This window comes from Sander vitreus, chromosome 1 (genome assembly GCF_031162955.1).
Source record: "Sander vitreus isolate 19-12246 chromosome 1, sanVit1, whole genome shotgun sequence".
NCBI classification, from domain to species: Eukaryota; Metazoa; Chordata; class Actinopteri; order Perciformes; family Percidae; genus Sander; species Sander vitreus.
The window spans coordinates 40,895,568-40,908,067 of NC_135855.1; the positions used below are offsets into that span (position 1 = coordinate 40,895,568).

At 42.6% G+C, this 12,500-nt stretch overlaps 1 protein-coding gene across 1 annotated transcript in view; it reads right to left on the reverse strand.

Moving 5' to 3' along the window:
• Positions 1-4,743: 4,743 nt before the first annotated feature.
• The window catches only part of znf395a (zinc finger protein 395a), a 17,769-nt gene continuing 10,012 nt past the window's right edge, over positions 4,744-12,500 (reverse strand). The window contains exons 8-10 of the mRNA XM_078255954.1: positions 12,474-12,500; positions 9,448-9,518; positions 4,744-7,943 (exon numbers count right to left, since the gene is read on the reverse strand). The exon at positions 12,474-12,500 is cut by the window's right edge and continues 63 nt beyond it. Coding sequence (XP_078112080.1) covers positions 7,832-7,943; positions 9,448-9,518; positions 12,474-12,500 — 210 coding nt within the window. The 3' untranslated portion in view covers positions 4,744-7,831. The remainder of the gene's footprint in view (positions 7,944-9,447; positions 9,519-12,473) is intronic.

The window sequence follows — 12,500 nt, forward strand, 5'->3', positions numbered from 1 at the left end:
TACGAGTCATCAACAACTCACGAGTCATCGAGGACTCGTGAGTTGTCTGCGACCCGAGCCGAGGCGAGCTTGTAATGTTTCGGACTGTCTGCTCGACCTAATTGCATTTTAACATACTACATTTATACACCAAAACCTACAGTAGGCCTAGCTAGGCTACGTGCAGAACATTGTATGTTATTTCAGAAGTGAAAGAATGGCTTTTGTTGTGCATTTGCTTTACCCTGAGCTCGAGGAGAGTCTTCACTCGCTCGTCTGAGTCAGATCCACTCATATAGCCAGCTGATTTGCACGAGAACTCTTGAATCACCGACAACTCATGAATCACCTGACAACTCATGAATCCCCGACAACTCACGAGCCCTCGTTGACTCGTGAGTTCTCGAGTGAATCCCATGGTCTGCAAGCTTCCGGGTCTGAGTCTGCGGGTCGGGAAGTTCCTATAACCTGTCTCGGTCTGTCTCTCTGCTCAATCAGGCGCTTGAGTTGACTTGTGGAGTTGCTGTTGCCTAAGAAATTGTAAGTTATAAAGCTTTTTGCAGCCAAGATGGCTAGCATAGTAGAAGCTAATGTTGCAAGAGGTTTGTGTGTGGCGCTGTTATCATTTTAGATTGAATTGTAGTAGGACTCAACTGAACCGGATTAATGATACTAGAGACTCGTGATTCGTGGGTCAATTTAAAGACTCGGGTTAAAGATCCGAATGAATCACGACATGAACAGGTCTACTACCTGGCCTGTAAAGCTGCTAGCCGTGTACAGGAGAGACGGCAATCAAGACGAGCCAAGAGGAGACTGTGGTGTAAACCTTGGATATTGCAACATGCAAAACAGGGTGTCTATCCTAGGGTTGGGCATCGTTTGGATTTTAACGATTCTGATTCTTTGAGGGGTGGAGTTGGAACGGGTCACATGCTTATTTCACAAATAAGAGGAACGTTTTATTTTGATTCAATGGTGGGTTGCAGTTTTACAGCTTTTTCAACGTAAAATAAAGCCAGACTAGAGCGCTGCTTACTGAGCTCCAAGGCTGCAACACAATAAGCGCCTGGCCGCAACGGAAACCAAAACTTGCGCGTGTTAAATGTGGAACCCGTGATCGGATTTGAAACCAAATCCACCAAACGATTCCAATAAAGAAACGATTCCACTGGAATCGTAATTTTTGAAACAATTCAACGTAGGAATCCGTTCTCGATGCCCAACCCTAGTCTATCCTAACTTGTGTCAAGATCTTCGCTCAGAAGATACTCCAGCTTTTGAGGAATTACTCACTATGGTTACTCCACTAATTGCCAGAAAAAAAAAACATTTTAGAGACAGCATTTCGAGCTGTTAGAAAGTTGCCGTTTGTTGGAAAATGGGCGTCATTAGTCTGATATTCTACAACTCTACGAGACCAGATTGGACATGTCACACTCTACCAACTCCACCAGACCAGACTGGACATGTCAACCTCTACCAACTCCACCAGACCAGACTGGACATGTCACACTCTACCAACTCCACCAGACCAGACTGGACATGTCAACCTCTACCAACTCCACCAGACCAGACTGGACATGTCAACCTCTACCAACTCCACCAGACCAGACTGGACATGTCACACTCTACCAACTCCACCAGACCAGACTGGACATGTCAACCTCTACCAACTCCACCAGACCAGACTGGACATGTCAACCTCTACCAACTCCACCAGACCAGACTGGACATGTCAACCTCTACCAACTCCACCAGACCAGACTGGACATGTCAACCTCTACCAACTCCACCAGACCAGACTAGACATGTCAACCTCTACCAACTCCACCAGACCAGACTGGACATGTCAACCTCTAACAACTACACCAGACCAGACTGGACATGTCACACTCTACCAACTCCACCAGACCAGACTGGACACGTCAACCTCTACCATCTCCACCAGACCAGACTGGACATGTCAACCTCTACCAACTCTATGAGACCAGACTGGACACGTCAACCTCTATCAACTCCACCAGACCAGACTGGACATGTCAACCTCTACCAACTACACCAGACCAGACTGGACATGTCAACCTCTACCAACTCCACCAGACCAGACTGGACACGTCAACCTCTACCAACTCCACCAGACCAGACTGGACATGTCAACCTCTACCAACTCTATGAGACCAGACTGGACATGTCAACCTCTACCAACGCCACCAGACCAGACTGGACATGTCAAACTCTAACAACTCCATCCAACAAACGGCAACAAACACAAACGGCCGGCCCACACTGACCCAACTGTTGGAGTTTGTTGGCGTTTGTTGGCATTTGCTGGAGCAGTGTGCAAGCTCCTTTAGGGTAGCACAGGTGGTTTAGCAGGTATTCTACATACTATACTATGACTTTTTACTTAAAGTGTAACTCTGGCCAAAATGCAACCTAGGGTCTTTTTGTGAATGTACCCGAGTCAAACCTTCGTTTAAAAGCATATTTAGGACGGAATCACCACTTTTAAGATTGACCGTATTTTCGTTTTTTGGTCAAATGGCCTTTTGAATGGAAGTGCTAGGGACACTTTTATGCTAGCCTCAAAATAGCTATTTTTAAACCACCAGACCAGACTGGACATGTCAAACTCTAACAACTCCATCCAACAAACGGCAACAAACACAGACGGCCGGCCCACACTGACCCAACTGTTGGAGTTTGTTGGCGTTTGTTGGCGTTTGTTGGAGCAGTGTGCAAGCTCCTTTAGGGTAGCACAGGTGGTTTAGCAGGTTCATAATTATTTAAGGACATTGTATGGGGAATTTGGGACACTAAACTGCACCTATACCCTAATCCTGTATCTTTGAGGAAAAATAAAAAGACTTAATTTCCAAATTCTACATGTATTCACTAAACTACTGTGTGAATGCTGATTCAGCAGCATTCACAGTATTGGTATCCAATTCTTCCCTTACTATTTTTAGTCGCCTACTACTTAAATGTCTTTTTTCAACATAATTATTTGACTTATGTTCAATTCCCAGTCCGGGCTGGCCCTTTTGATGACGTTTTTTATTATTGTTATCCAATTCTTCCTCACTATTCGGTCGCCTACTACATTTTTATAACTTTTTTCGACATACTATTATATATGACATCGTTTCTTTTAGTGGCACAGTGGCTCAGTTGTTAGCACTGCTCCAACTAACACCAGCAAGAAGGCAAAGCAGACACTATCCCAGGTTCGACTCCCAGTCCTGGCTGGCCCTTTTCATGACTTCTTATGTGTATTTAACTTGTGACACAAATTAAACTAAAACCTACAACTGTATGTTGGTTGGTGTGTTGGTCGTGGTTTACTTGAAGAAGACATTGTTGTTCGGAGCTCTTTAAAACAACAATGTCAGTACTACACTATAAGTATTTTTTACTTTTTTCAACATACTATGTTATATTTTGAATATATTATGTATAACAAAATCTACCTCTGGGTACAAATGAAGCTCAGCGCAAATTCTTTCAGGAAGACTTCTATATTACGGCAATCACCATCTATCACTATCTCGCCCTAAAACTATTCAGCTGTTAAGAGGCATTCACTTTTCAGTTCAACCAGCCAGAATTGGCCACGAAATTCATGATCCAATCACAGCATGACATCCTGCTTTAAATGTCTTCTCTCCTTGCTATCAGCTGTGTTTTCAGGCAAACGTGCAACCCTCCTCCTCCCCTTCCACATCTGGTCTTCGTCAACCACGGCACTCTGAGTCCCCTTCCGGCAGACAGCTCCTTCGTTCAGTCTCCGGGTTCCCTCTCCACCACCACCACCAGTGTCTAGGCTCCATCGGGGGGAATATGTCTGGTTTCTCTACCCCTTTAAAATATTTTTAATGATGGAGTCTAATCCCCAAAGACTCTGTACATTTCATATTATGCTTATGTGCAATACATCTTTGCATATCTGCAGCGAAGTCTCCTGATTGAAATAAAGTAATTTGAACTTGACATTTTTTTGACTTTATTCTACATACTATACTATGACTTTTTTTTTTTTTTTTTTTTACTTAAAGTGTAACTCTCGCCAAAATGCAACCTAGGGTCTTTGTGTGAATGTACCCTGAGTCAAACTTTCATTTAAAAGCATTTAGGACGGAATCACCACTTTTAAGATGTACCGTATTTTTCGTTTTTTGGTCAAATGGCCTTTTGAATGGGAGTGCTAGGGGCACTTTTATGCTAGCCTCAAAATATCTATTTTTAAACCACTGTGAAGGCTCGACACAACATGAGACTTTGCTCCAAGTATGACCAGGGGCTCTACACCTTAACCACAGCACTGACAACATTGGTTGTGTTCACAGAGTTTACTAAAAAAGGTTTTAACAACTCACCGTAGGTCTTGTTGTTTCCAGCCGCAGCCATTTTATCAGTCAAAAACAATCGATTTCCGAATGTAACACGGAGGAGAGATGGAAAGCTCCTAAAGCTTAGTTCCATATAAATGCACGGATTATTTCTTGTTTTGTCGTTAAAACAATATTGACCTCGTAGTTGAAAAAGGAGCCTCATATGTAGTCCGTTCATTCGCATTCGGATATCGACTCGTTTTGACTGCCGAGGTGGTAGCGGCCGGAAACAACAAGAGCTACGGTGAGTTGTTCAAAACCTTTTTTTAGTAAACTCTGGGTACACAACCAATGTTGTCAATGCTTCGGAAAACACTGCTGGATATGTAGTTCGGTTGATCCAGACTAAGACAAACCAAACCAGACAAAATGAGCTTTTTTCAGTTTATTATAACAACATCAGGATTTAACAGGATGTATAAAAGAGTGCATCTTAAAAAAAAAAATCATATCATTACAATGATCAACACGTACAGATTTTGCTCATAAACATCATGAATATAAATAGAGAAGAATCTTTGTCGGAGTTTACTGCAAAGAGACGTTCAACTTCAGAAATCTGAACGTTTAAAAAGGCTTCAGGAAGAGTCATCGTTGGATAAATGGGCCTGGTATACATCTGTATATAAACACCAGGAATACATAAGACATTTATAATTCAGTGTAAAACATGATGTATTTTATATGTAATTAAACAGACCTTTTAATACTTGAATACTGCACTTAAACAGAGACAGGTTGAAATGGCTTCAGTTCCCAAACATGAATGAAGAAAGGGCTGATGGGAAATGAAAGGAGGAGGAACAGAGTGATGCTGATATGTACAGCCAAGTGTCTAAATACATATCTGTTATTTAGTTGAGATGCTTAACTATTTGACACCCGATATGATAAATGGCTTTAAAAATCGTCACAGAGCTCGGCGTTAAAGAGCCACCAAACACACCAAGAGCACCTTAAAAAAAATGAGCGTAACTTTGGGTTCAACATTGGGTCGGGTTGAGAACTCCATTAAAAAAAATGTTGTCATCAGCACGTCATTTTCTGCATTACGGAGAATGTTTCTGAAACAATATGTGCCTTTTCTGCATCAAGTTATGGTGAAAATAGTGCGGAAACGAGGCATAAATGTACAATTTTGTTTTTTTAAACCAAAACGTAGCAGTGTACACTCTAAGAAATAAATCCATCGTATAACAGAACAACTTCTGGCAGCTCATTACCCGGACTTTGTCCCGTAAATAAAAACGGAAATGTTGTGTGTAGCTTAGGGCTGGGCAATACATCGATATTATATTGATATCGTGATACGAGACTAGATATCGTCTTAGATTTTGGATATTGTAATATCGTAAATGGCTTAAGTGGTGTCTTTTACTGGTTTTAAAGGCTGCATTACAGTAAAGTGGTGTCACCAGACTCTTCTAGCTCTTCTATTATTTTTACCTTTACCCACTTAGTCATTATATCTACATCACTGAAGATTATTTGTCAAAAATATTATTGTGAAGATGTTTTGTTAAAGCACCAATTGTATATAACCCTATATCGCCACATCATCGACATCGAGGTATTAGGACAAGAATATCACGATATCTGATTTTCTCCACATCGCCCAGCCCTAGTGTAGCTGCAGTAAAAATACAGAACATGTCCAGTAATGTTTTAACTGTCTCAGACGAAGCTGCTTAGTTAGTAACCTTCTGAAAAGAAATCAGTTCTTAAAATAACTTAAAGCTGTTTTTTCATCACTTTAAACTCTTTTGTTTGGCTATTTTGACACGTGCTTATCTGGATAACTATTTACGATAACGCCATTAATAACTATGTCAGTTGTCGGTGCACAGATAAAGGTCCCATAATGCAATTCAGAATGTAAATAATCAGAAACACAACTGTGACTCACGTTCTACGGACAACTTCTGTTCAAATAAACAGTCATACTGTTACTACACGGATATTTCTTAGGAGTGTAGATGTAGCCTAAATCGCTCCGTCCTTGTTTGAACTCTTGGACTATGTTTTTTTGACAGCTGACCAATGACAGGCGGAGTAGCCAGACCTGTCCTGACCTGACCTAACAACAAGAAAACATGGAGTCGGAGCACAGCGAGTTATAACGATATGACCGGGTGCCCCGTGTACAGAGAACTCGCTTTGTTTTATCCAACGTTAGTACCTCTCTCTCTTTCTCTAGCTCGCTCCACCACTTTGTTTTATCCAACGTTAGTACCCTCTCTCTCTTTCTCTAGCTCGCTCCACCACTTTGTTTTATCCAACGTTAGTACCTCTCTCTCTCTCTTTCTCTAGCTCGCTCCACCACTTTGTTTTATCCAACGTTAGTACCTCTCTCTCTTTCTCTAGCTCGCTCCACCACTTTGTTTTATCTAACGTTAGCACCGCTCCACGTAGTGCGCTAGGATACTGTAGCAGTAGCTGTTGTTATAGCAACAGCAGATGCTCTTGACTGCTTTTTGGAACCAAAACACTGCCAGCTTTTTTTTATCCTACAAAAACGCCCTAGTCATAGCCTAGAAATCTAGACCACCCTTGCGGCAGCAAATGTATTTTGCAGCCAGGGTCAGTCTAGCAACTCTCCGTTGGCTTGCGAGCTGGAAAAGCCAAACTCTAGTCAGGCCAATCACATCGTGCATAGAGTTGGTGGGCGGGGCTTAACATAATGACGGCAGAGTTGCGTGAATTCCCTGCTACTTGAAAACAAAGAAGATGGCTGCTGCTGCTGGTGAACAGCGGTCTTTGGAATCGGCTTTGGCCGCGACTCTGGAAGACTTAAAAAAGGAAGCTAGTTGATAAATCTATCAGCTAGCGTTGCTCTGATTGGTTGGAGAGCTATCCTATTGCGTGCAGAGGGACTTTGAAAGACAACCGTTTATCCCGCCCCTCAGATTGAGCCCTGCCAATGGGGAGTTCCCAGACCCAACATCTGGATGTGGATCTGGCTTGTCAGGCTACCCTAGTCAGCTTTTTCTTGTCAAAAAAGACACCAAATGTAAACATAGCCTTAAGAGGGAATACTGTTATTTTGTCCTCCCTGGGATCCGGTAGTGGTAACTTAACATTTATATAAACTGGCTAATAAACTGAAATAGATAGATAGATGATCCTGACGCAGACGCCGTTTTTGTTTAAGAACACCTGAGGAGAGTTGGCCGGACGCAAAAACTCGTAGCTGGTCACATCATAGCTGCCCCAACGTGTTCATCGAAAAAGCACCGACAGGACACAACGTCTACAAAATACATTTGGAAAAACACATTCAAAAAAGACACTTCTAGCAAATGTAGAAAGAGTATAAAAAAAAACAAAAAAATAGTTCTGGTTTCAGACACAAGAAGGTATAAAAGATCCACCAGGTGAGGCTGAAAGTTACAGCCGGCTTCAGTCCTTTCTGTTTCTTCCGGTCCTTTTCCTCCTCTTGCTCCCGTTCCTTCTCTCGTTCAGTCGTGGAAGCGTTGGCAGGCTTTCTTCCAGCGGCACGCCGTGCACCACTGGTCTCTGTGCTCGATGCCGTAAACTTTACGGCACTTCTTGGCCTCGCCACGAATCCTCCTGACAGACACGCAACCACAAACACCGTTAACATCATCACGTGTGTTCTCCCCCAGTTGCTGTTGAACTGATGTCTCTCTACATACTACGCTCTACTGTTGTCTCTCTACATACTACTCTCTACTGCTATCTCTCTACATACTACTCTCTACTGCTATCTCTCTACATACTACTCTCTATATACTACTCTCTACTGTTGTCTCTCTACATACTACTCTCTACTGCTGTCTCTCTACATACTACTCTCTACTGCTCTCTACTGTTGTCTCTCTACATACTACTCTCTACTGTTGTCTCTCTACATACTACTCTCTGCTGTTGTCTCTCTACATACTACTCTCTACTGCTGTCTCTCTACATACTACTCTCTACTGTTGTCTCTCTACATACTACTCTCTGCTGTTGTCTCTCTACATACTACTCTCTGCTGTTGTCTCTCTACATACTACTCTCTACTGTCGTCTCTCTACATACTACTCTCTACTGTTGTATCTCTACATACTAGTCTCTACCGTTGTATCTCTACATACTACTCTCTACCGTTGTCTCTCTACATACTACTCTCTACCGCTGTCTCTCTACCGCTGTCTCTCTACATACTACTCTCTACTGTTGTCTCTCTACATACTACTCTCTACTGCTGTCTCTCTACATACTAGTCTCTACCGTTGTATCTCTACATACTACTCTCTACCGTTGTCTCTCTACATACTACTCTCTACTGCTGTCTCTCTACATACTACTCTCTACTGTTGTATCTCTACATACTACTCTCTACTGTTGTCTCTCTACATACTACTCTCTACCGTTGTCTCTCTACATACTACTCTCTACTGTTGTCTCTCTACATACTACTCTCTACTGTTGTCTCTCTACATACTACTCTCTACTGTTGTCTCTCTACATACTACTCTCTACTGCTGTCTCTCTACATACTACTCTCTACTGTTGTCTCTCTACATACTACTCTCTACTGCTGTCTCTCTACATACTACTCTCTACCGTTGTCTCTCTACATACTACTCTCTACTGTTGTCTCTCTACATACTACTCTCTACTGCTGTCTCTCTTCATACTACTCTCTACTGCTGTCTCTCTACATACTACTCTCTACTGTCGTCTCTCTACATACTACTCTCTACTGCTGTCTCTCTACATACTACTCTCTACTGCTGTCTCTCTACATACTACTCTCTACTGCTGTCTCTCTACATACTACTCTCTACCGTTGTCTCTCTACATACTACTCTCTACTGTTGTCTCTCTACATACTACTCTCTACTGTTGTCTCTTTACATACTACTCTCTACTGCTGTCTCTCTACATACTACTCTCTACTGCTGTCTCTCTACATACTACTCTCTACTGTCGTCTCTCTACATACTACTCTCTACTGCTGTCTCTCTACATACTACTCTCTACCGTTGTCTCTCTACATACTACAGAACGGGTTGCCTCTGCAAAGTAGCAGTCTCCGGTTCAGACAGAAGGAGTAAATACTGACCTGCAGGGGGCGCTCTGATGCTGCAGCCACTGCTCGCCAACGCTGAGTGAACGCACCCGGAACGCCAGACCCTGCAGTGAAGAGAGAAGAAGAAGAGTCAGGGATAGTGCAGATCCGTTTGATATAACATATATTTAGACACCCTTTTTTTAAACTATGCTGCCATTTTGTCGCCTTTTTCGACATTTATGCTGCTTTTCCCGACGTTTTGGGCATTTTTCGGGACATTTTCAGCCCTTTTTTTGACAATTTTTTAGCTAGTTAAAGAAATGTTAATAATAATATTATGTATACTATAATAATAATAATAATAATAAATAGTAAATAAAAGCACGACAATAAACTCCATGTCTGTTCCTACCACTTGCTGCTGCAACATTGTGAATGTCCCTGTTGTGGAATTAATAATAATGTGTGTGTGTGTGTGTGTGTGTGTGTGTGTGTGTGTGTGTCTGTGTGTGGTTCTTTCCTATCTAATATAGGAAATATTGGATCTGATAGAACAACACAATTTAATTCTACTAAATGTTTAATTATAAACAAATGGTATATCCCAATACATTACACATTGGCTCAGTCTGCCAATTTTGGATAGTCGTCATGGAAACATTGATTGGTCATGTGACAAGGGCTGGGAAGATTGGCAGAACAGGCAGCCAAGTGACACTACTTGGACAAAAATATGTGAAAACATGAGAGAAAATGGTCTTAAAAAAACCTGTTTCTGCCCTTTGTGTTTGCTCTCTAGGGTGTCAAAACAAGCTGCACTTTCCTCTTTCAGCCTGCAGGGGGCAGCACTGCAGCGCCGCACACACTCACACACTCACACACACATGCACACACCCCTCTATATGAAACCAGTTTTAACAGGCTGCTCTGGGCCTCTGCAGGAAACAACCAGTCTGCTGTTGGGTCTCCAGACTGAGAAAACAGAACTGAATTAGAGAAGTGTGTGTTATTAATGTTCAGGGGCTGAAGTTTAAGTTTAAGGGGATGCACAGTAGTTGTTAAAACATCTCAAATCTAACCTGATATTCTCAGGAGAAGCCCTCCATTGTCTGTTTTTGTTGCTTTATCAGATGTTTGTTTGCCTTTTAGACATTTTATTCGACAATATGGACGCTTTTCTCGTAGTTTTTGACACTTTTGTCATATGGGCCTGGATCAAATGTGCTGCTTGAACAAACAAATGATGTGGGAGTTTTTCGGGGAAGGACAGTCTTGTCCCTTCAGACGTTGGAAAGTCCGTTGCAATGGAGGAAAATCCTGCAGACAACGTCCCAGCGTTAGCAACAACCGCGGAGCAACACAAAGAAAGAAAGACAGACTTCTCAAAGAGAGTCCGACAACAAACGCAATTACAACGCGGGTGGATATCAGCGAAGCGTTTCAGAGATGTCTGTCTCTCCAGGTCAAGGAGAAGACCTGACCCACAGCCGGAGTCTGAACCATGACATGCATGTGTGTGTGTGTGTGTGTGTGTGTGTGTGTGTGTGTGTGTGCTTGTTTTACTATATTCGTGTGCGTGTGCTTGTTTTACTATATTCGTGGGGCCCAAAATGCTGGACCCCACAAGGTTAAAGGTCTGTTTGAGGGTTAAGACTTGGTTTTAGGATTAGGGTTAGAATGAGGTTCTGGTTAGGGTGAGGGTAAGGGTTAAGGTTAGGCATTTAGTTGTGATGGTTAAGGTTAGGGTAAGGGGCTAGGGAATGCATTATGTCAATGACGGGTCCCCACAAAGATAGTGAAACAAACGTGTGTGTGTTTGTGCGTGAGTGTGAGTGTGGGGGGAGGGGGGCTTGTGTGCCCTCTGACAGGAGATTGAACAGGTGTCTCAAGAGCAGGACTAACAGACTCAAAACCAGTTTCTTTCCCTGGGCCGTCAGGTCCCTGGATTTATCAACTGTGTGTGTGCTATGATGTGTAAATAATGTATTTTATATATATTGCTCACTTCTCTCCTTTTATTGTTTATATTTATTATGCACTGGCCGAAGAAGCATTGCAATTTCATTGTATACCTGATGTGCAATGACAATAAAGATTCTTATCTTATGTGTAGTGTAAAATGTATATTTTATTTTTGGGAGATTGTTGTATGTTGTCTGCATCTTTTCATATATTAGCGTATTCTTTCTGTTGTGTTTGTTTTGTTTGTTTTTTGTCTTCTATACTGCGAAATGTGATGTAAAACGGGGATCTGAAAGAGGAGACAGAGCTGTTTGTGGCTCGATGGTGTTCTAAGCTCCCAGGCAGCTAACCCTCACCTTAACCAAGGGGGCAAGCCTCTCTCCACAACCCGTAGCTCCTATGGCGCCATTTTGATGCTAACAAGCCATCACCTCCCGTTAGCATCCCGTTAGCATCCCATTGACTGCCATTCATTTTGACGCCACTTTGACAGAGAATACCTTTACATCTGAAGCATTTAAAGACTCTATTTGTCCGTTGTTTATTTCTAAAGAAACACGACAATGTATAAAAGGCTCCATTACCTTGTAGCTCACGTTATGGCTCCGTAGCAGACGTTTTTATAACAATAGGCTAACGATTGGGTCATAACCACGAGACTTCCTGTCTCATAGTAGAGGAGTTACCGTATAGTACAGGAGAAGCTCTCAGGCAGTTTGGACTTCCATCAGCTGTTTAAGTGTAATGACTAATGTTAACTATCATTTTAGTGATCAATAATGAGCCTGTGTCTATGTTATCTCCTTACATATACCTACGCTCTCCGTCTCTGCTAGATTGGGAATGATTGAGATTTCTCTTGGCACAGCTACCAGAAGACTTCCAACTTTCAGACAGGTTGCTCACGTCACATCTACGTCTTCAAGCTCAGTTGGAGGCTGCTCAGTAACGCTCAGCCATCACCGGGAAAGAGCTTCTAATGTCCTTCACTGGTCTCCGTCCAGAGACACGGGAGCTGCTGGTCCATTTCTTTAACCTAACTATAACCATTGCCGTGCTGCCTGGAAGGCGACGTTGGGGGCTTAAAACACCAAACGCCCTGTTTGTTTGTTTACCTGTCGGGGGCAGCTGGGGGTCGGGGC